The 24,394-nt window shown below is 37.2% G+C and overlaps 1 protein-coding gene across 2 annotated transcripts; it reads right to left on the bottom strand.

Moving 5' to 3' along the window:
* Positions 1 to 9,219: 9,219 nt before the first annotated feature.
* Positions 9,220 to 23,983, bottom strand: CASP3 (caspase 3). 2 transcript variants are annotated; one of them, XM_015831798.1, is made up of 8 exons: positions 23,887 to 23,983; positions 23,511 to 23,575; positions 17,755 to 17,836; positions 16,205 to 16,329; positions 14,920 to 15,048; positions 13,751 to 13,926; positions 12,168 to 12,285; positions 9,220 to 11,202 (listed from the first exon to the last, which is right to left on the bottom strand). In XM_015831798.1, the coding sequence occupies exons 3-8, from the start codon at positions 17,826 to 17,828 to the stop codon at positions 10,976 to 10,978; spliced, it is 849 nt and encodes a 282-aa protein (XP_015687284.1). In that variant the 5' UTR covers positions 17,829 to 17,836; positions 23,511 to 23,575; positions 23,887 to 23,983; the 3' UTR covers positions 9,220 to 10,975. The 2 variants fall into 2 exon arrangements, with proteins under 2 accessions (XP_015687284.1, XP_015687286.1); XM_015831800.1 differs by lacking the exon at positions 23,511 to 23,575.
* Between the last annotated feature and the right edge of the window lie 411 nt (positions 23,984 to 24,394).

The raw sequence follows: 24,394 nt of genomic DNA, 5'->3' as shown, positions 1-24,394 counted from the left end.
GAGAAAGGCATTTCAGATAAATGTTCATGGAATAAGTGAGATGTTTTTGTTATTTAGAGGCCTTCTTGAAGGATCTGCATGAAGATCCTGGCTTTTAATTGCAAAGTTATTTCTCCAGAGGTCTTCAAGCCTCCCTGGCTTTACTTAAATCCTGAAGAAAGACGTCACTAAGGATTTTCTCCCTTGGAACTTTTTCAGTCTCAATTTTTCCATCATCACTAAAAAATAGTAATAATAATACATTCTTCTGAAACTTGTTGCAAATTGTTTGAGAATTTTTCTCTTCCCTTAATCAGTTTGGAGAAACACTTTGTTCAATTTTGATACACACCAATTTGAGTGAGAATTTTCAAAGGCCATTTCTGTGCACTGCCTTAGAAGCTCTTCCTCGAATGGGTGAGACCAATGTCTGCATCTTGGTGGTGTCATCATATTCAAAAATAGCCGGAAAAAATCTGGCTGTAGTTCAATTCCCACAAGCTTCAGGCTATTGGTTTGGCCAATATACCTCAGTAACAACCTAGTAGCCACTTCTGGTGAGGCAAATAACCAAGCCCTTAAGGACTGGCTATTCAGTAATTGCATTCACTTTTCCTTTAAAAAAAATAGAATAATCTTAATGGTTCACTGGGATTATGCATTAATTTAATTGTAGTATTAAAAAAATACAGTGTAAAGGAAATAATATTGTGTACATTATGCTACATATAGGTAGTCCTCAACTTATGATTGATCACTCAGTGACCAAAGTTAAATGGACCTATTTAAAATCTGGATTCAAAATTCTGATAGTCACATGACTGAATTTTGAGGGCTTTGCAACTGGGCTGCATTTACGCAGCATCCCATAATCATGTAACTACATTTTAGAATAATTTTGCTGTTTTTGGCACCCAACTATAGCAAACCATTGGTTTGCTTCATGATTGCAACATTGCTTAATTTCCCCTAAAAAGTCATAAAATCTGGTTGGTCATTTGATCAACCCATTTGATTTAAAATCTTGACCATCATGATTTAAAATTGTGATGGGCAGTTTCCATTATGGTCATAAGTCGAAGACTACTAGTGTAGTCGTAGTCTAGTTTTTAATCACATCATTAGATCTTGACACATAGAACAATGTTGCTTAGTCTTTCCACTGCAGAAATAGTTAATAAGTAGGAAGGGAACCCATGTCAATAATCAAAAAGTTTAAAAATGTTTTTTTTTGCCACCCCCTCTCCATTCTTATCTCCACTTATAATTATTCCATTATGAATAAACATTTTTGATATGTAACTAAAATACATTCATATCTTTAAACCTTACTGATCTTATAATACCATATTAACAAACTTAGAGATATTAAATTGAAATGGCAATTTAAAAAAAAAACCCGATGTCATTTGAGTAAATGTTCTCTCTTCTATTTTACACTTGCTACATAATGAGTTTAACAGCATACTGCTTTTAAAGTCCTCTGGGATATCCAGTAAAAGTGAAAACTAATGCTTGGCAGATTTGGTATCATTTTAAGATCACAAGGAATATACTCAATACTCCTACATATTTACCCATTGCTTTATTAATATTCAGTTCTTTAGTTTACAGTTCTACCAAATAATAAATTATTTATAGTTTTTGCATTTAGAAATAAGGTATCAATCAAAATACCAAGTTTGAGTTGCCAAAAATATTTTATGAAGTCAATACTAAATGCATATGATTTATCCTTTAAAGAATACTTAATCATAGGAATCTAAAAATACTAGTTCTCCAAAGTACATTGAGGACTCTCTGAAGCCTTACCATACATGCAATAAATGTAAGTCACTTTTTTCAGTGCTGTTGCACCTTCAAATGGTCACTAAGTGAACTGTTGTAAGTTGAGGATTACCTGTAATCTCTTCCCCTCTTTAAAATAAATGTCTATATGGTAGACATGTATCTGGTTGAGCTGAACCATATACATGTTACCATAAACTAATATTACATTTGGAAAAACATGGATTGTTGGTAGTGATCTCTAACCAGAGTATGAGAAGCTAGTAAAATGCTATAACTGTAGATGCTGAGTCTAGAAATTAATCTGATTAATTGTTTACCAAAGACCCTATTTTAATCATGACATCTGTGAACAGTTACTTGAAATGAAGCTTCCCCCGGATGTTTATATACCTACCATAGGAAATGTTCTTTGTATAGAGGTCAAATGTTTCATCTCTTTAAAATCTCAACAATTATTTGGAAAAACAGCGTTGCTCCGTACAAGAGAAGGAAACCAAGATTCTAGTTTTCACCTTCCACCATAGAGAAGCCCATTGGGTACTTTGGACAAATTTCCCTCCCTCAGCTTAATCTGCCTCACAAGATTGTTGCTGTGGAGAAAATAGTAGAAGCAAATGTAATATGTCCATGACCCTTGAAGGCAGTATATAAATATTATAAATAAACTATTAAAAATACAAGACTTTAACTGATTAATTAAATCAGATTTTTAAGGCTCTTTCAGAAAAGCTTGAAGGGCAGGGAAGACATAGCTGTTTTAATAAACCACAGAGAATGGTTGTGTTTGTCAAAGTCTGAAGCAATTCTTCACAATAATTTTCAAAATACATTCAGTTAAAATTTGTAATTAAAGTTATATACTGTTTATTTCAAAAAGATTTCCACTATGTTCAGCAGGGCTGACTTCAAGTACAAAGTATAATTACTTTAGTCAGGGCTTTTTTTCTCATAGAACGCCCAGAACGGAGTTCCGGCACCTTTTTTGGATGGAATCTTGTAGGGTAGGCAAGGCGGGTTGTATGATGTGTGGGAGTTCCGGCACCTTTTTTTTTTTTTTTTTTTTTAGAAAAAAAGCACTGACTTTAGTTCATCTAAGTAAATGTGTTGCTATTTGCAAAATATAATTTTAGAACAAGGATCTATGTGTTAACATGTTTCATGTAATATATTGCAGCCAGCAAAATATAACTCATGTCATCTCATTTCATTTTTCATAAGGTCTTAAAATTGATCCATTCTAGGGCAGGGGTATCAAACTGCCAGCCCGCGGGCTGGACGCGTCATGATGAAACCGCGCCCACCCCATTGCTGGCAATGGGGAAAAAGTTCCAATACATCACGCGACGTCATGTGATGTCACGAGTTTGACATGTCTGTTCTAGGGAATTGAATTTAATACTTTATTTCGCCAAATGTGATTAGACACATAGGGAATTTGTCTCCGGTACAGAAGCACTCAATGCACATGAAAGCAACATAATAATAACAAGAGCAACAACAATAAAATGGGGGGGGGGTTTTAAAGAAGATAATAAGGATAACTAATAATACTACAGTCACACTATATATGGGTTAATAGACATTAGGCAGCATTGAGAGAATTAGGTGTGGCACAAAGGAAAAAACTGTCCCTGAGTCTAGTTGTTTTGGTACACAATGCCCTAAAACGCCATCCTGAGGGAAGGAATGGAAACAGTTTATGTCCAGGGACCTCCTTCTGACCCACCTAAAATACAGGTCTTCTATGGAAGGCAAGCTAGTTGCAATTGTTATTTCTGCAGTCCTAACTATTCGCTGGAGTCTGTACCTATCCTGTTTGGTTGCTGCATCAAGCCAGACAGTTATAGAAGTACAAATGAGAAGTACATAATTCCTCGGCAAAATTGTATCAACAGCTCCTGGGTCAGTCTGAACTTCCTGAGATGATGTAGGAAGAACATTCTTTGTTGTGCCTTTTAAATGATGGTTCTAATATTGAGTGTCCATTTCAACTCCTGGGAGATTATAAAACTCAAAAACGTGAAAGACTCTACTGCTGATACCATGTTGTTGAAAATAATTAGAGGTGGTAAAATAGAAAGGCTCCTCTTAAAATCCATCCTCATCTTTACAGTTTTAAGCATGTTCAGCTCCAGATTGTTACAGCTGCACCACAGGGCCAGTTGCTCAACCTCCTGTCTTTACTCAGGCACAAAATAAGACTCAATGAGCTTTATTTTGTGCCATAGAAAGCAGCTGCAATTTTATAAATACGATAGCTTTCCAACTATACAATGGTAAGCATAATGAGCTATTATGTCTTTGTATACAAGTTTCTTCATCGTCATATTTTTCTCTGCATATTAGTTTCATTTTAAAATGTTTCAGATTGTTTTATTTGCCTTGAATTTGAGGAATAAGACAAACTTACATTCATACATATACATTGCACAACTAATGGCCCACTCATAATCCACCACCAGTTGTAATATATTATTATGTCTGTCTTTTATCTTTATGTTTATTATTATTGTTTTTAATGCTGTAATGCTGGTCTGAGACCATAATAAAAATTGATTGATACATTGCCCAACATTATTTACAACTTTCAACATTATTTACAACTTTGTGAGTTCTCCAGATGATTGTTTCTCATCATATTTCTCCCTTTTTTTCTTAGAAAAAAAAAGATTTCTGTTGCTCTGATCACAATTGCTGAAAATTGATGGCACAGCTTCCTGTTGTGTGAAACACATGAAAACTAGTGGAACTAGTGTGAAATATTGTGTTATCTCATTTAGTCAGTGGAGCAATTGATTAACAAATAATTAAAATTTAGTTTAATAATATTATATGTATAGAAATGATAGGATACAAGCTGTTTCCATTGAGAAGGATGAAAGTCAATGGACTTTTACAAGGATCTCTTCTCCATGTACACTGGAGGTATTCACATAGTATAATGAAAAAAGTCAAGATAGCGGCTGCAATGTACAATCAAACCTATGTATACACAACACATGAAAAAAACAGCCACTTTCTTAACTTTTTTGACTATAGGCTGAAGATACTTCTTTCTTTTTACTTAGCCTAAAGGTAAAGGTTTTCCCTGTCCAGTCATGTCTGACTCTAGGGGATGATACTCTTCTCCATTTGTTAGCTGAGGGAGTCAGCATTGTCTAAAGACATTTCTGTGGTCATGTGACCAGCATGACTATATGCCGAGGCACACGTAATTTAGCCTAGCTGTTACATCTCCCTCACCTTCCAGGTTCACTTAGCTTTTTGCTCGCTTCTTTATAAGGGAAGGTTCAGGCAATCACTTGTTTTAGGGCTGGGATGTCAAACTGGCAGCCTGCGGGCTGGATGCGTCACATGCAGACCACGCCCACCCCGGCTCTGCAAAGGCAAAAAATGTCATGATATGTCACAATACGTCATGTGACATGATTGAGTTTGACACCCGTGTTTTAGGAGAATGCAAGTAATCTTCCATTTCCTCTAAGTGACTTTCACTCATTCTCTTTCAGCCAACTTTCCCTCTAGATTATTGATATGGGACTAAAATGAAGGAAGACTGTGTGCTACCTTGTGCTCTCAAGAGAACAGTTGAATTATCAAAAATCTTAAATGCAGCCCATGATTATCAAAGCAGTTGCTTCTGGGACAGATGAACAATCTTTGGAGACAATCTATAGCATCATTCTGTGAAATGACAGCTATGAGAGTCTTGCTGATTCATAAATAAAAGAATGTTTTGTGTGGAATTCAGAGTATTTCCTTATGTACAGATAAATCCCCAGAAAATTATTTCTCTTGTGGCAGAACAGAAAAAAAGCAGAAATCCACATGGCAACACAGGCTTATGAGATCAGCCATAAGCTCTAGATACTCATGTAAACCAGCTTAGTCCTCCCGTCTGTGTGGAACTAAAGTATAACACTGGAGTTAAGACACAACACATCACTGTAAATTTCTATTTGATATATGTAACTGAGGCTTTCCTATTACATCCTTCTGTTTATAAGTTCTGGAAAAAAAAATTCTAGCTTTAATTATCAGGGTTTTTAAATTCTTTTTTCATTCTTTATGGTGAGATGGAAATACTTTGCTATTTAAAAAAATGAAAACAAACCAATGAAGGAGCAGTTGGAGCTCCTCTACCAGAAAGAAAATTGCATAAAAATTATTATATATCTTCCTCCTCAGCCATATATCAAAGGGAGAAGTTGATGTGATGTTTAAAAATGTATACTATATATGCTTTGTATACATTCACATGGTTTTAAATTACATTTAGCTCAATGGTTTCTGATCTTATGTGAAAAAGCTGTTCCAAATTAATTTCAAATGTTCCACAGATGGATAGTGCCAGTTCAAAATCTGCTTGTGGTATTTGCAAGCTCATAATATTGGTAACTCAATATCTTGAATAGTTTTCTACTCAACTACATGTAATAGACATTTCTTTTGTTTATTTGTAATTAATTTTCTCACTGAAGAGAAAAATTTCCACTAAAGAATACTCACCTCCTCCATGTCATTTAAGGGGAATGAAAATGGCATTTTCTTTTGTTTATTTGTAATTAATTTAGACATTTCTTTTGTTTATTTGTAATTAATTTTCTCACTGAAGAGAAAAATTTCCACTAAAGAATACTCACCTCCTCCATGTCATTTAGTAGGGATGAAAATGGCAAGATTTCTGTTTCTTTTCTGAAAGTGATGATCACGTATGTGAAGTGGGACTTTTAATTTTTTTCCTCTCTAATGGTGTGAGAAGGGTTTTGGTTATTGTACTGCACAGGTGTCAAACTTGCGACATCACGTGACGTGTCGTGACATATCGTGACTTTTTCCCCATTGCCAGCAATGAGGTGGGTGCGGTTTTGGCGTGATGCATCCAGCCCGTGGGCTGGCAGTTTGACACCCGTTCTACTGGAATGGATAAAACAGATGAGCCATTATAATAAATTCTAATTCCCCCATGTAAAACATCATTTTGTTTAGAATTTATCTCTATTTTAGGCTACAAGTCTGGTAAAGAAGCACTGGAAAAAGTATCTTGTTGATGACACTGTATTTTTCCTGATACGTTGCATGAAGTCAATTCAAAATGTTAATAGTTTAAGACTTATTTAAAGTTCAACTTTCTTACAAGAAAGATAACTAAATATCTATCTTCTATCACAGTTTTTTCACTGTCAAAGGTTGATGGAGGAGCTCTTCTTGATGATCCATCTAAGGAAGTACCATGAGCTACAGTAAGTAATGTTTGGGTTTCAATCTCCATCAAAACCAATAGCAAGGAACTACGGTATTTTTAGTCTTAAATACTTTTAGGACATCTACAGCAGGACTATTAACAATTAATGCAGAATTAATTTTTCCCCCAAGAGGGGTGACACTTCATGCATTCTTTGAAGAAGAAGCTGTACCATAAGAAATAATAAAGGATTCTGCAACAATCTCAGGGAAGTATATAAAACCATACGTTCTAGTTATGGTAGATAAATTAGGATCCTTCTAGCAGTTTATGCATATTTTCCATGGAAATTAAATTTTAACAGAAACAGACCAGTTATTGGGAACTTTGTATAACAGGGATAGAGTTTACATTTAAGATTACTTTATACAGGATTTCCACCCTTCCTTCACAATATTTTTATTTAGTTTGGTTTACTTTCTTATCTCTAGTGACACCCTGTGGATACAGAGGACACCTCAGTTACATGGATGAGATTAATAAGTGATCCTTTATACTAGCTATGATGTTGGCACATAAGAATGTCAGTACAAATAGTCCTCAACTCACAACTATTCATTTAGTGACTGTTTGAAGTTATAAAAGCACTGAAAAAAGTGACATAATTTTTCACACAACCATTGCAGCATCCCCATGGTCACATGATCAAAATTTGAATGCTTGGCAATTCATATTTATGACAGTTGCAGTGTCCCAGGGTCGTGTGATCACTCTGTGCAACCTGACAAGCAAAATCAATGAGGAAGCTAGATTCAATTAATGTTACTAATGCAGTGATTCACTTAACTGTGGCACAAAAAGTTGTAAAATGGAGCAACGTTCACCTAACAACGGTCTCATGTAGCAACAGAAATCTGGCACCCAGTTGTGATTGTAAGTTGAGGATGTAAAGTATATAAAGTATTTAAAGAGTTCTACCTTGCTTTGTGAAGTAAAAAAGGGGAAACACTCCCCCCTCAACCTTTGTAATTTATTGTACTATCAACACAAAATCAAGCATTGGGGCCAGGAGGGCTGTGATATAAATTTCGGTTCCTGATTCCTATTAATTTCTGTTGTTTATAACCTTATTGGTTGTTTCTTTACTTTGATGTTTAATGTACACAATCCTGAATCATAGATGTTCAAGTTGGGAGGTCATATTAATTTATCAAGCACACTAAGCTTTGTGTCATTGTTTGCATATAATAAAATAACCTTCCACAACAACCATGCAAAGGCATAATTGTACATTAAGATGATTATACTGCCTGGATACCGGTTGATACTGTGTTTCCCTGAAAATAAGACCCACCCAGAAAATAAGCCGTAGCCTGATTTTTTTACGTTACGCCTAATACAAGCCCTACCCCAAAATAAGCCTGGGAGGGTGGGCATGGCCCGCACAGGAGGCGGCAAGCACATGGGGGCTAACGGTGTCTGGCAACAGCTGCACCCCGCGCAGCACAAGTCTGAGCACGGAGGCAGATGCGGGGGGAGGCAGGCGATCTGGATGTACAGTGCGGCCACCTGGCTCACGGGAAGCTCACATAGTGGCACTGGCAGCAGGCAGAAGCAGAGGTATGGGGGGAGGCAGGTAATCCCAGTGCACTGCCCACTCCATCCCACCATCTCTTGGCTTGCCCATGGCTGTGCCGGGGCAGGCGGCTGCGCTGTGCATCGGGATTGCCTGCCTTCCCGTGCCTTGCTTCCACACTCTGACTTACCTGCGCTGCACCAAGGGGCCAGCGGGCTGCGGTAGGACACCATCACCCCCCACACACTCGCTGCCTCTTGTGCACACGCTGGGAGTGGGGTGCCTGGCTGGGCTGATCACCCTGATACCGTTTTCCCCCCAAAATAAGCCCTAATGCATCTTTTTTTTTTTAAATAATTTTTATTATTTAAACCAACAAAACAAAACAAAACATAACACACATATATACACAGTATATATTCCTCCCTTTTTTAACAGCGATTTCGTAACAGTAATCTTCTATTATTTACATTTCCCCCCCTTATTCTTCTTTAGAATATTTGTCCTTGTTGCCCCATTATTTCTTATTTGCATTTTTCTTCCTTCATACATTATTATACACACATTTTCCACTTTTAACCTTTCCATCTAATGCATCTTTTGGTGCAAAAAAAATAATATAAGACTTGGGAAACACAGTATCCGTATGTTTCTACTGTTAAAAACAGACAGTCACTCAGTTGATTAAAACAATGAATATGATTTATTAAATTGTCATATGAAAATTCAAAGTCACAAATGTAATTATTTAATAAATTAGACATTTCTTGAAATGGGGATAACTTTCTGATATTACTTTTGTATAAGATGGAGAAATCTTTTTAAAGTTTAATATCTGCATGCTTATTCTACAACTAATTTATTTAGCAATAAACTGAGTATATGCAACTTATCAAGCAAATATACCATGGCTTACTACTGAAGTATCAACCTACTGGTCAGCAAGCACTGTAAGGGTGGATATTTCTTAAATTCTAGGATCCCTGTTACTTAAGATCTTCCTTTCTGTCAAGCACATAGCAGTTGCTGTAGTATTCTTGATCTCTTACCTGTCCCACCCACTTGCATTTTTTGTAATTGATAAGAGTCAATTGTTTTTTATGGTGGTATTGGTAACCAAAACAAAGACCAGAAGAGTAAACTCAATTGTCCTGATAAAAATGTACATCCTGTGCATCCTTTTCTTTCAATACATTATCAGGAGAGGTAGAAGCTTTGTTTTGCATGTATTTATAAGTATGTTTTTATGTTATTTATTTTTATCCCACTTTTATTATTTTTATAAATAATTCAAGGCAGCAAGTATACCTAATATTCCTTCCTACTTTTCTCACAACAAACTTGCAAGGTGGGTTGGGCTTAGAGTGATTAGCCCAAGGTCACCCAGATGGTGTGCTCTCAGAATTCTAGCCTATCACTCTGAAAAATCCTAGATCACTGGATCACTGGAATGGAGGCAACAGATGTCCTGGTCTTTAAAACGGAAAAAAATGGAAAGTCTTTAACAAATCTTTAACCAGGACAAAATTAAGTTTATAAGAAAAAAAAGAGACATGCATTGTAGATGCTCAAAGTCTGAATTTCATAGGAAATGTATACTTAAGTTTTAGAAGCCCCTCTCTTTTATTCTATTTTAAAATTATTCATATTTCTACAAACTACACATTCAAAATTAGAAATGAGAACTCACACTTTTGCATGCCTTTTAGAATATGGAAAGTGTATATGCTACAAGTGAAAAACCACACACTACTGCATTACAAACTGAAATCCAGGATCCCATTCTGACTCAAGTTCTAAGCACCTTTTGTCATCTTTTAAGCTTAAGTCCATTTAAAGGTATTGCTGGTATTCTAAAAGAGCAAAATGCTCTGAGTAAAATCTAAAAGTCTGCCACTGAGCATTTTGCATTCAATAGCAAACGCACAAAGAGACAGCTATAAGGAATTTGATTCTACTTTCAATAGATTAGTCCTACTTATATTTTAGTCTTTACACCATTTTGGAAAACTTCTGTTGCGTAATGATATTACAATCCAGTCTTAAATACTCTGATTGGCAAGAAGTTCCAACTAATACCGATATAAAGTATTTGGATGTATGTTTATTTACAAATAGACTGTAACATTGTCACCAAAATTAACCATTTATTCTGAAAATGGTACTTTTTATCTGCAAATTATTTTGTCAACCAACAGTTACTGAATCTTTCATAATTTTTATTGAAAATTACTCCAAGTCAAATGGATTTTTTTTCATTTTCTAAATCATAATTTCTCTATCACTAAATCTGCAAAATTCTGTACTATTGTTCTACTGACTGAAATAGTTACCTTTATAAATCTTAATGCCACCAGGGCACCAGGAAATAAGCATAGCTCAGAATAAAACAAATTCTGCCATATCCCTTTTTTTAGCTTCTTTATCAGAAGATAAAGAACTCTTCAGAATGGAAAATAAAAATCTTTTGTTAGCATAGACACAATACACGGGATCTGCTTCTTTCCATGAAAGTCAGGTCTGTTTGAATAGGAACTGAATTCTGCAACTTTGCGATTTACACGTGTTAGGATCTGCATAAGTTCAAGTTTCTTAGCATATTGTTTCAACATCACACACAATGACTGTATAAACCAGGAACCTTCTAAGGAATTCCTCCATGAATAGTAGCCTAAGAGAAAGTAAAAATAAATTGTATTGTTCAAGCAATAATTATAAAAGCCAGCCATAGAATTTGTTCTCCACAATGTTACGCAATTATTAAACCAGCAGCATAGAATCCAATGAGACCATCTAAAGCAGTATTCTGGTATTTAAAGCATTTGATCACATTTTACCCAAAATTATTTAGTTGACATACCTCATTTTCCCCTTCCTCCCACCAACTCTTCAAAGTATGTTTTCTTAAGGAAAATGGAAGGATGAAAGAAATAATCTCTATTTATTTCCAAAGACTTCAATAGAGGTAATTGTTCCATTGATCAGAAAAATCAATGATCACGAAATTATTCACAGAATGATGTCTTTCCCTGTTGTATCCTGACATGAAGCTTGAAACAGAAATTGATCTGAGAAGCCTTCCAAAAAATATCTTGAAAGACAAAAGACTGGACAGAATGAGGAAAAATGCTTTCCAACAAAATAGACTGAACACTAAAATGTGTCCTTTAATTCCTCTTGCAGACACAATACATACAGTGTTGGTTCTACCAACCAGTATAAGGCAAGATAATTGGTCTTGATGGTGAGAATCCTCTTTATGTATTGGTCAGAAGTGATGTACATATTATCCATATCAATAATGCTAATTTCTTCTTACAAAGGAATAAAAATATGTTCCTTTCCTGTCTATTGAGATGAAATCTGACAAAGGCAACATGCATCCTGAGTAGATTGTGTGGATTGTAGATCAGCAGGGAAGATCACCAGAGGAAGTGTCAGAATAGGAAGCCATATTATATTATATAATTAAGCTCTGGCAAAGCTGGAGAATATTGCATTTGTGAAAATGAGAAAACACTTGAATTATACAAGTTAGGATATTGAAGAGGACTGAGCTTAATAGATCTATTCAAGATAAGGTTATAAATCTAATGAAATTTACCAAAAGTTGCATTTTCCATTAATTTATCTTACCCGGTGCAGTAGAATAAGCATACAGGAAGTCTGCCTCTACAGGTATTTTCTGACACATTCTTTCATCTGAGCCGCTGTCTGTTTCAACTCCAGAATCAAGATCTGTTCCTCTACAAGCCTACCCAATACAAAACAGGAAAATATCATAAATATTACTAACATTCTTCACTAACACTGATGGGATATAAATGAGTACATACAGAGTAGAGGTGAGCAGTATTCCGATTCAAAGCAGAAAAATTATTTTGGATCCAGCATGGATGCATTTGCTGTATCTCACAGCAGCATCTTAAAGAAGCCAAGTCTTCTCCTGGTCTCACAAGGCAGCTCCCTGGGTCCAGACAAGTACCATGCAAGACCAGGAAAAGACATGGCTTAAAACCATATGAGCGGAGACTGTGCCCCTGTGGGCAAGGGACCATTGAAACTATAGCATACGTCCCGCTATACTGCATCTTATATAAGGACTCAAAGACTCAATTTATAACACATTATCTAATAAAATATCCGGGAAATACTGATCTTTTTTTACATGCCAGATCAATATGAAGTAATTTCTCTGAATGTGGTTAATTCTGCTATGCTATATGTAAAATCAGGCAATATATTATTATGTCTGTCTTTTATTTTTATTTTTTACTATTATTATGCTTTAATGCTTTTATTTGCTGGTCTATGACCATAATAAAGATTGATTGACTGACATGGCTTAAAATGTTGTTGACAAATACAACGAGCCATATCCACATCATCTTTGAATATAACAGTATCCCTAAAACAGAGAGAATAAGTGCACTTTTATATACAAAAGGCACATAAACTGTAATATGCAAAACTTAAGTTCTATATTAAATTTGGAAGTTTTATCATTACTCTCCAAATCATATTAAAATTTTACACCATCTTTAGAGTGCCCTGCTGCAATGGATAGATGAAATCATGTGCATGATTTCGATTTGGGTCAAGCGAAGTTTAATTATTTTAATTTCTAAAGGAGAATATATGAAAACTTCTAGTTATTTTAAGGATTATGAATTAGATTGCTTTACTCTGAAAATAAGTCCACTAAAAGAAAATAATGCATTTGGCTTAATTTCTTAAAGAAAGGACGTAACTCTTTTGGGAGGGACTGATAGACCTGTAAATTCTTGTGTAAACACACATGAATAAGGGGTCCTTGGTGCTCTCTGAGTTTGGTTGTTTCCTTGCAGACGTTTCATTACCTAAACCAAGTAACATCTTCAGTGCTAATGACTAGAACTGATGATGTTACCTAGTTTGGGCAATGAAACATCTGCAGGAAAACAAACAAGCTCAGAGAGCATCAAGGCCCCCTGGTTTAAATCCTGAGCTACAAATATTTTATTGTATTGATATATAAGAATAATTTGTATTACTATACTACACAAGGATAATTACAACATCTAAGAGGGTTCAGTGCTTCCCTACAGATGCCAAAAGGATTCCACTTCATTACTATTCCCAATTCAATGTGTATGTTGGGGGGATGGGCAACAATCTGGTGCTTTGAGGAAGTCTTTTATTGAAGGATTTCTGTCTTTCTACTTTGTGTTTCTTATTACCTGGATAAAAAAGAGCTTTGGCTTCCCTCGTAGGGTCTTACACCTGTCTCCTCTGAAGAGGTTGGTTAACATTTTCAGTTCTAGAGGGCCATCCGTGCCATAAATCAATCCATCGTCCCCATGGCTTAGCAAGACACAAACAAAACTATTTCTCTTTCTATGATCGTCCTTGGCAACTTAAAGAGAAGATAATGTTTACATTGTGATCAGAAATTCCTAAATAACAATTTTCTTCAAATTAACCAAGAAAATTATATTTGTTAAAAAAATAAGACTTTTGAATGTTAAGATATAGTTGGTCTGTAGAAGCAGAGAAACATTGCTTTTTGCACTCCCAAAAACAATCTATAATTTTGCTATCTTCATCAGGATAGTCATAGTCAAGTACTTTCTTATTTTAAGTATTCACATAACTTTCAAGATGTAGTACTGGTAGTTCTCGGTTTATGACCATTTTTAGCGACTGTTCATAGTTACAATGATGCTGAAAAAAGTTATTTACAACTGGCCCTCACGCTTAAGACCATAGCAGTCAGTGTCCCTATGATTACATGATCAAAATTTGGGTACTTGGTAACTGGTATGTATTTATAATAGTTGCTGTGTCCCAGGATCACCATTTGCAACTTTCTCACTCCAACAAGCAAAGTCATTGTGGGAAGCAAGATTTGCTTAACAACCCTGTGATTCACTTAATAACCATGGTGATTTGCTTAATGACTGCAGCAAAAGCAAAATAAATAAATAAATAAATAAATAAATAAGGCATGACTCATTTAACAACTGCCTTGCTTAGTGATGAAAGCTCTGATTCCAACTGTGGTCGTAAGTCAAGGACTACCTGTACATAATTTGACTCTAGTCTATAGCAATAAAATGTTCTACATTAAACATTATTTTATTAAAAACAAAAATGATGAGAATTGAATGAAACAAAACACCTTTGGATACAGCAAATTTTATTCTGAAATGTAGATCTGATTGGATTTAATAATACCAAGAGTCTTCAAAAATCTGTACTTTCTTACTGATATGCCATACAATTCCTTTAATTCAAGGCATAGACTTTTATGTTTCAATAAGAACAGATAGCTCCAAACTTAAAACATTAGCTCATTCTGTAATATACTTCAGTACAACTGATGATACATCATAAAGTGACTACTCACTGTTTTGCAACACATCAATAATTTGTTTACATGAAAGATCATTATAAGTTTTCACATTATATCCCAATGTTCTGAAAGTGTCTAAAACAAGCGCTGCGTCTGCATCTGTACCAGATCGAAGTGTCATTCCTTCATATTAAAAAAGAGAGGGAAAAGTCATAAGACATCTTGCATTTTGAAAACACTATAATGCAGCAAGACTGTGTATATTACAGGCAGCATCTGCCCAGCTATGTATAAAATGTGAAATAACAGTTATACATGTGACATCAGACAGATGTCACATCATACAAGGCCATGAAGGTATTTACAGTTGAGTATCCTGGCAAGGCAGAATTTCCAGTTATATTTACTCTTTAAGCCATTGAGAGTTGTGGATTTTAGGTGAGTGGCCAAACAAACGAACAAACCTCTTCAGAACAGTCTTTTTAGAATTTCATGGTGAGTAGACAATGATCTAACAGGCAGCTGAGTCCTTTGGGACACTGGAAGGAGAGGAGGGTTCACTTAACGGGCCTTTATTTCCACAATCTAGGAATGCTGTATCTGTATGTAATGCCCTTCCATAGTTTTCTTTTAGAAATGGCTAGCGTGTCTGAACTCGTGGAAGTGGGGCAGATGTAAATAACAGACACGGGGTGTAGCTGTGACATCCTACAGACTTTGAACTTTCATGTATTCTGAAGAATGGCTGCAGAATAGATTATGAGAAACTTTATTTAAATGCCAAGCAAGTTGTCGAAGGAATTAGACTTCACTTCATTGCAGTGTTATTTCTATCCCTTTGTACTCAGGGAATTATTTCTCTTTTAAAAGACAACAAGAGGTTCTTCCTTAATGATGTATATATATATGGCTGTACATGACTGTAATTTACCGATTCTAAATCTGCAACCTTTGTTACTAAGAGAAATGAAGCTGGCTTGATCTTCTCTTCTGCTTTCCTACCCTTTAGCCTCTTCTTTACCATTTGACGTTTCTGTATCCATAACTTAAATGTTCCTAGAGATGAACTGGGATATTGGAAATTTGCTCAAGACATTCCACTGACCATGAATATTCCTTTTTTGGATCACTGGGAGGGCATATTGGGTGTCTTTAAAGCTGTGATCAGAAGTGCATGCTTAACCATACAACATAGGTTGATGGCCTTTGGAAATATAACTCCAAAGATTGACACTGTAGAGAGAATGCAGGTTCTAGGAAATATATTCAAAGAAAAGCATTTGACTGTTCCAAGTAAATTACCTGCTTATATTTTAATTTTAATAAATAACATATTTACCAGTATCTGGAAGGAAATGTTTATTGTTGACTAGAATGCATATCCCCATTTCTGGACAGTCCATTCTATAACTTTCATCTGCTTGTATCACAGAATCAACAGATTTGCTAAAAGGAATGCTTTTCCTATGATGAAATAAAACAATGTAAAGCTAATGTTGTCATTCAAGTTATAAATTGAAGATTACGGTGTTTGATTCCATGCATTTTGTATGCACTGAGAAATATAACAATGTTAAGATAAAGGGTTTCTGGCAAAAAAAATACTAGTTATACAAATGATAAGGAATCAGATCTGAAGAATGAGTGAAATAATTACGCATCTCAAAGCTATTTAATGCAAAAAAATTGAGTTAATTTTTGATACATAAAATCAGAATAATGTACGAGATGATATTACTGAAAAAAAATGAGATGTGGAGATTGTGACAATGTACACAATAGGGCTGTGTGCATCCCAATGATTTAGAAGATGTGATTTGGACCCAGTACAAAAACACACCTCTTTGTTATTCATTAAACAGTCTAACTTTTTCTAGCTTTCATGAAAGTTGAAAAAATGTTTGTTTGCTTTAAGAACTGACTTGTTAAAGGAACAGAATCTTTTTTAATGCTTATGTGAAAATCTAAGTGAAAGACAGTGTGCTTTAATGAATAAAAAAGAGATGTTGTATTTACACAAAGTCCCAAAACCTTCTTCTGATAAGTGTGTACCCAAGCTCAAGGAAATATAGTGAACTTTTAGTTATAAAGATACTGAACTAAGCTAGGATTAATTTGTAATTATCTGGCTGCTTATTGTTTAATATATTCTCTTATTTATTTACAAACTGGCACTTCCCAAAGTACCCAAATTTTCATGCAGAATGTAAAGTAAGAGTGCTGCTACAATCCTCATAGCTTTATTTCTCTTTGCTTTTGCTATAGAGCAGTGGTGGCGAACCTATGGCACGGGTGCCAGAGGCGGCACTCAGAGCCCTCTCTGTGGGCACGCGTGCCATCGCCCCAATCCTAGGCCTTCAGCTGGGTTTTATAAAACCTTTTCGTTTTAGGCATCCGCCACTGTGTACAAAAAAAAAAAAGTTCAATCAGTCAATTTCAACTTCTCGTGGGAAAAAAAAAAAGATCTTGCAAAGTTGGGATTGATTGACTGAACGTTTTAGTCCCACCCAGTCTGCCGTTACCACCACACCCACGCCCACCCAATGGGCCACACCCAGCCAATGGGCCACACCCACCCAGTACCTGACGATGCATAAGTGGGTTTTGGGCTGCAGTTTGGGCACTCGGTTTCTAAAAGGTTCGCCATCACTGCTATAGAGTAATGAGTGGTAGGAAATGCCAAATGAAACATCCGCTACTGATTGACATACTCTTAGTTGATGCCAGGCTCATTGTAGGAACTGGATGCAATGTGAGTAACTATTACTTTTGGCTTAAATAGGTCAGTGATATTTCCCATAAACCAATTATTTAACTAGAAAAATAATTGTAAGCAAACACACACAAACACACATGACCCAAGAGACACCCCCAAGAAACCCTGCTTACCCTTCAGAACCAGATAAAGTCTTTGCATCTGTTACACTTTGTGGTGATTTCAGGACATGGTTTTCGTCTGCCATAGTTATTTCTGTTTGTAAATAAAAGAAAAATATAATTTTAATTGTATAATTAAATAGTGAGCACCTTTTGCTTCCTTGCCCCTTAAAATGTAAAATAGATACCCAACTAGGTTTGCCTTTTGTAAGGAATTGAAGACCTGTTTCTTCCTCTATGCCTTTGGAACAGGATGCTATTCTGGATGGTTAATAGTTTCTCCTCTGGCATCCAGGTGGAGGAGTGTTGGGGGAGGTTCTCTGTTTTTAATCTGGTAAACCAGATTAAAGTCACTTGTGTGAGATGGGTAGTTATATACATGAATAATAAACCATACTCTAACAAACCATTGCAAACAGTATGTGATTTAGCAACATGTGACTTTGTATTGTAAATTCTTGCACATATGCACTTAGAGTTACTTAGCAACAGTGGTGGGATTCAGCAGAACTTCGGCAGAACCAGTAGCTAATTTTTTGTTGCCCAGGCCCAGAATGGACTTCCAAAGGCAGCATCCACACAGCATCACATATTTGAATCCCACCACTGCTTAGCAAGCTTTGTGGATTGCATCCTTGCCTTGTTAATCCGTTTTGAGAAACAAGGTCAACAGTTACATCTATTGACCTATGATAGATCAGTACTTGAAGGGGTCTCAGGATGCTATTTCCCTTCTCTTCAATTGGACTGCCCTACCTTTACATGCTAGATACCCTACAGCAGGAATCTATGCAAACACTTTCTGAGGTCCCAACATTGGATTCCTGACAGCAAGCATAAGAGTGTGACATTTAAAAGAGGTTCTCCTTCCCCTGTGGGTCTGTTCAAGGCAGAACAGTGATGGAGCACATGGACACTGTCAAGGATGGAAAGCTATGAGGATGTGAACTGATGTATCTTTTTTCCTGTGACTCTCTTAATATTTACTCCAGATATCTTGGGGTCATTTCATCCTTATTTGAGCCTATTGTCTCTGAATCCTAAAAAAACCTATTGGCTACTAGCTAGCTATCATATCCATGCCAATAATTAAATGAATGATTCCCTTCAATAATTCTCAAAGAAAATACTATCTACTGTAGTTACTAGTGACTTAGCTGATTATTCTGAAGAAATGTTTATCTAGCTACAAAATTGAGGGTTCAATTTTTGTAAAGTCCAGAACACACAAAAACGTATAGATTTAATTAGGGGAAATTCAGTTAATACACAGAAACCAAGATACTTATAAGAAAACTCAAAGAATACAAAGAACATTACCTGCATGAGTTAAATGAATATTGCTTAAAAAATAACTAAATTTCACTTGAAAAACAATATTTTCTAAAAGCAAATTGGCCATACATTTTCCTAGGAAAAAGAACTACTAAAAGACTTTCCCATAAGTAGACATCTGTTCTAATTCTGTAGAATCTGATACATGCTCTGTCAGCAATTATTTACTTCTGTTCCACTACAGTAATACTAACATACAGAAGCAACAAACCTCTTGAGAGCACCATGCTATTACCAACTAACCTCACTCATGTATCAAAGCATTACCTCATCCTGGTTAGCTAATGCACTGATGTCATCCTCTGGGGAAGATGATCTCATTTCTCAAAGGGGAAAAGAAATCTGTCTAGGACAAGCGTTAAGTTTACGCTTGTCTGCTTTTTGGTACTACCACTTGCTCCCCTGAGCTTCTTTGACAGAAACACAATTAAGAAAGTTAAGATGGTTCTACGAAAACTTAGCAATAATACAACTAACATATCTGATAATCTAGGTCAGAGCTTTTCAACCTTTTCACCCATTGTACCACTTTTAGGATATGGCAACATCCGAGTACCACCAGACGCCTAGAAAGGTGTCAAAAACTTGATGACCAAAAAAAAAAAAAAAAGGAAAAAAGTGATAAAGTACAGGTAGTCCTCGACTTAACAACAGTTCGCTTAGTGACTGTTCGAAGTTACAATGGCACTGAAAAAAGTGCCCCCCGAGCCACAGCCGAGCAAGACACCTGCCTGCTCGCCTGGCCGCGCTCTTCCTCCTGTCCGAGGTTTTCATTGTTGTGAGCATTTCTGTTGAGGATTGGCAGCGGGGTGGGGGAGTGTTTGGTTTTTATTCCCCCCGTCTGCTGGGTGGTTGCGGCAGGTTTTGGTCACTTCACATGACCCTGGGACACTGTGACCGTCATAAATATGAATCAGTTGCCAAGCATCTGAATGTAAATCACAAGACCCTGGAGATGCTGCAACATTCCAGCTGATCGGCGCTTCTTTTGGGCTCAGCAGAAGTGCCAGGATCAGTGCTGCTTTCCAGCTGATCGGCGCTTCTTTTGGGCTCAGCAGAAGTGCCAGGATCAGTGCTGCTTTCCAGCTGATTGGTGCGTCTTCAGGGCTCAGCAGAAGCATCAGAATCAGTGCCGAGCTCCAGCTGGAGCCTGGCGCTGATCCTGGCGCTTCCATTGAGCCCCGACAGCCCCGAAGAAGCGTGGATCAGCTGGAAAGTAGCACTGATCCTGGCTCTTCCGCTGAGCCCTGACAGCCCTGCAGCTCCAGCCATCTCTCGCTCAGGCTTGTGCGGTGCTGCCATTGGTTCAGCTCATTCCCCTCCCCTGCTACCACTTTTCTAGGATGGTCGCGTACCACCTGCCAGGTGCCAATGTACCACAGGTGGTACCCGTACCACTGGTTGAAAAGCCCTGATCTAGGTCAGGGGTGTCAAACTGCAGTCCCGCGTTCTGGATGCGTCATGCCGAAACTGCACCCACCCCATTGCTGGCAATGGGAAAAAAATTGCGTTATGTTGCAACACATCACATGATGTTGCGAGTTTGACACCCCTGATCTAGATCAATATAGTTTTTTAATGTAATTTAAACTTAAAGATAGCACTTTTTATACAATAATAGGTAGTGTTGGCTTCCTTAGAGAGGCATTGAAGAGGAAATAAAAATAACTTCTAGGTCAGGGGTTGCCAACTCCTGTTCCGTGGACCGGTACAGGGCCACAGCATGCCAGCAATCGGTCCGCACAAAAAAGCAAAGTCCCATCTGTGGGATGCAGGCAGCACACAAAACCACGCACTCTCCGGTCAACGAAAAAATCTCTCCCCACAGATCCGGTCCCTGGTGCCCAAAAGGTTGTAGACCTCTGTTCTAGGTAATATTTGAAACCACGATTTTCCATATTCTTCCCCAAACTACTGCTTGCCTAGGATAGTATTCCTCTAGAAATTGTAATGTTTCAAAATACTTTTTCAGTAAGATGTTTTTCATTCAGCATTACTGTATCAATTTATAATTTTAAATATAGTAAATGTGATATATCAAGAAAAACAGAATCCAGATTCCCAGCTAAATGAGTAGGTCACAAATACTATTAACTGTAAAGGAACCAAGGAAGTATCCAGGACAGGACACTTTCTTTCAATTGTGGACTGCATCAGATTTGAGAGGCACAGAGAGGCAATCTACATTTTACTTGAGATATTTACTTGCTTTATGCTGGGATCCCATTAATTCATAAATTGAAAGATTCTTGAAAGCAAAATTAAGAAAAGGTAGGAATGCAAAGAATGCAATCATAGAGCATTCTCAACTTGATGCAATATATTGGGAAACCAGAAATTATTTTTATTTATAAAATCCTTATTGAAAGCAGAGTTGAAATAGGCTGGGCGTGGCATAGGCTGGGCGTGGTCTTTTCCAGTCTTTATGGTTTGAGGCTTTAATTATTTACAGGAACTGGAGGCAGCCTTGATTAATCTGCCTAATCTCTTAGATGAAGGCTGGGAGTGGTCCTTTTCCAATCTTAATGGTTGAAGGCTATAATTATTGACAGAATTATTGCATGTAACCTTGATTAATCTGCCTAATCTTTTAGGTGATTGTTACATTTAAAAAAACAATGGAAAAAGATGTGTTCCAGATACATCTGCATCCAGTATGGTGTAGTAGTTAAAGCATTGAGTACAAAAGGGGAGGCACAGCTTCAAGCCTTGAAAATTTGCTAGATAATAGACCAATTACAGTGCATCAATTTACCCTACTACCCAGAATTGTCATTGTTGGGATAAAATGAAACCATATAATCTGACTGGAATTTTAGAAGGGAAGACAGGATATAAATCAAATAAGCAAATAAATGGTTTGTGATGAACTTCTTACAAAAATCAGATAATTTAAGGTTAGCCTCAGAATACAAATAAGTGAAATAATAAAACCAGCTAGCCCTATATAGTAACTTTGTTTAGCAATCATTGGCAGTTACAAGATTGATGAAAAAGTAACTTTATTACCAATTCTTGCAAGTCCATTAAACAATGGAAAGCTAAAATAAAATCATAAGCACAGATGCAATTTCACTTAGCAACTGCTTTGCTTAATGACTGAGTTGCTGGTTCCATCTGTGGATATATTAAGTCACTTCCATTCTGCGTAACTTTCATTAGTAGCAAGTGAAGCTACAGTGCCCAGATACTACTAGCATATAAAAGGCACACATAGTAAACTGCTCTTAAGATTATTGCAAAGGTCGGATGTTCTTTTGAAGAGTTTCATCTGTCAGAACCATGACACAGGAAATGTCATCTACTGGCATTCTAAGAGTTTTTAAAAGTCACCAATTTTATCCCCATGTGTTCTCCTATTAGATCTCTTTGCACCAGCTGTGTAAAGGCACTATATGAAATTTTCTCTTGGTTATGTCATCAAATACTTTAGTTCCAGAACTCTGCAAAATTAGAAAATACAATACAACCTGTAATTTAACTCCTGAAGGAAAAGGGAAACTATAAATCTAACTGTCCTCAGTTGAAAACCTAAAGAATTTTGAGGGAAGCAAAATATTTAGAGAACGGCATTCTCAAGGAGGCTTTTCATATAGATACTGCATGCAGTATTAACATTTTCTAGATAGCAAGTGCCCCTTGTTTTCACTGGGCTGTATTTCTGAATAAACTACACTAATATTGTGCTGCAATTTATCAGACTTGGCTCCAAATTAACTTGTTCTAAAAATCTGACAATTCTTCGGGAAAAGATATTTTTAGAACTATGCAAAATATTTGGTCCTGCATGTCTGAGGAAGCACTTTAGTGCTTGTTCTTCACACTGCAGGATGTAGTTTTGGTAGGCAATTTCAGTGTGAACTACCTCTTGAAGACTGTTTATGAACTCATAAACTGCCATACATTCATTGTAATTTTGATCTATATACAAGGCCTGTCAAACCCGAAGTCAGGAACTAAAACCAATAGTGAACCCAAAATTGTTAAGTTTTGTTTTGCAAGCCATGCTCTTGGGATGCCGAAATAGAGGTGGAGAATCAGTGTTAAAGGGTAGTTTAATTTAGGGTAGCCAATCTATCAAATGCCTTAATACTTTTGAAAATTAAACTCCTCCTCTTTTAGGAATACAGCTTTGAGTTTTAAGAGGCTTCCTTTTCTTCACTTAGTTAACTGTAGTCGTTTGGTGTTTATTTTTTTAATATTCAATGCTGGTCTGTGACTGTAATAAAAATTTATTTTTAACATTCATTTCTCTTTCTCTTATTGAAACATCATGAAGCAAAGGACAAAGACAGACAGGAAGGTAGTCCCAATCCACTGCCAAACCAAAATCTTTTAAAAATCTTTTTTAAACTGTTGCACAAGGGGTCTCGGGATGGGCATCAAAGAGAACGGGTAAGACTTTTGTTTCCAGGCAGGACGCCGATACCTACTATGCAACTTGCCAGCAGCTGCTCGGCCACTTCTTAATTTCCGAGGCTTATGTAGGTGAGAAAGTCTATGGGGTAGAAGTAAGCAAGAACAATTAAGCACGATGGCGCCAATTAGCAGCTTCTACAGAAAGGAAGAATGGCGATCCAAGAGAGCAACAGGAACGTGTTCCGCCTCTCTTGGAGGGTTAGCTTGGTTGGAAGCAACCTTTTAAGGAAAAAATACTTTATTTCCAACCGGGACGCAAGGACCACCGCACCGGGCTAGGAAAGAACTGCTCGAGGGACTCTCTCCCCGTCCAGCACCAGTACCAGCCTGGGAGTGAAAAAGTGATTTAGGTGGGACCACCACCACCCAACCTGGGGCAGGGTAACTGACCTCTGGTGACTCCTCCTTCGCTCCTACGGTTTTACTCTCTTGCCGGCCGCTTGCAGGGCTGCCTCCGACCGCTGTCTCTACGCTCGGTTCCCCAGCCCAGCCTCGCTTTTAACCCCGCCCTGGAGGAGGGAGCAGAAGTAGGAAGGGGGGAAAGGAGGAAGAGGTTGCCGCTGCCTAGTATTGACGACGACCCCAGCAACAGGGACGTTTGTCCAATCGCAAGCGCGGGCGCGGTTTTCTTCCCGCCGTCTTTCGAAGCTTGGCTGGCAACCGCGGCCCTCCCTCGAGAAGGGGCTGCATGAAGCCGCCCCCTCTCCCCGCCGAGGTAGGTGGGACGAGCGTCCTCCGCTTCATCCCAGTCGCTGGGACGAGTATAAGATGATGTAATCACGCGACCTCTGATTCTTTTGTTTTCGAACTGCATGTTGGTTTTGCAAGTTGCACGGGCCTTTGAGTTTTTCTTTAGAGCTGGCAAGGAAGTGAAGGTTCAAAAACTATACTATATTGC

Source organism: Protobothrops mucrosquamatus, unplaced genomic scaffold (assembly GCF_001527695.2).
Source record: "Protobothrops mucrosquamatus isolate PMUCROS unplaced genomic scaffold, P.Mucros_1.0 scaffold_280, whole genome shotgun sequence".
Taxonomy (NCBI): domain Eukaryota; kingdom Metazoa; phylum Chordata; class Lepidosauria; order Squamata; family Viperidae; genus Protobothrops; species Protobothrops mucrosquamatus.
Note: the sequence above shows the minus strand (reverse complement) of the source record. Positions and strands in the feature narration are given on the sequence as shown.

Excerpts from the sequence above, each read along its gene's own strand:
- CASP3 (XM_015831798.1), bottom strand. The coding sequence starts at position 17,828 with ATGGCAGACGAAAACCATGTCCTGAAATCACCACAAAGTGTAACAGAT. Across the intron at positions 13,927-14,919 it reads TATTGATGTGTTGCAAAACA|TTGCCAAGGACGATCATAGA; the intron begins GTGAGTAGTCAC and ends CTTCTCTTTAAG. Across the intron at positions 12,286-13,750 it reads CAAAGCTCTTTTTTATCCAG|GCTTGTAGAGGAACAGATCT; the intron begins GTAATAAGAAAC and ends TGTATTGGGTAG.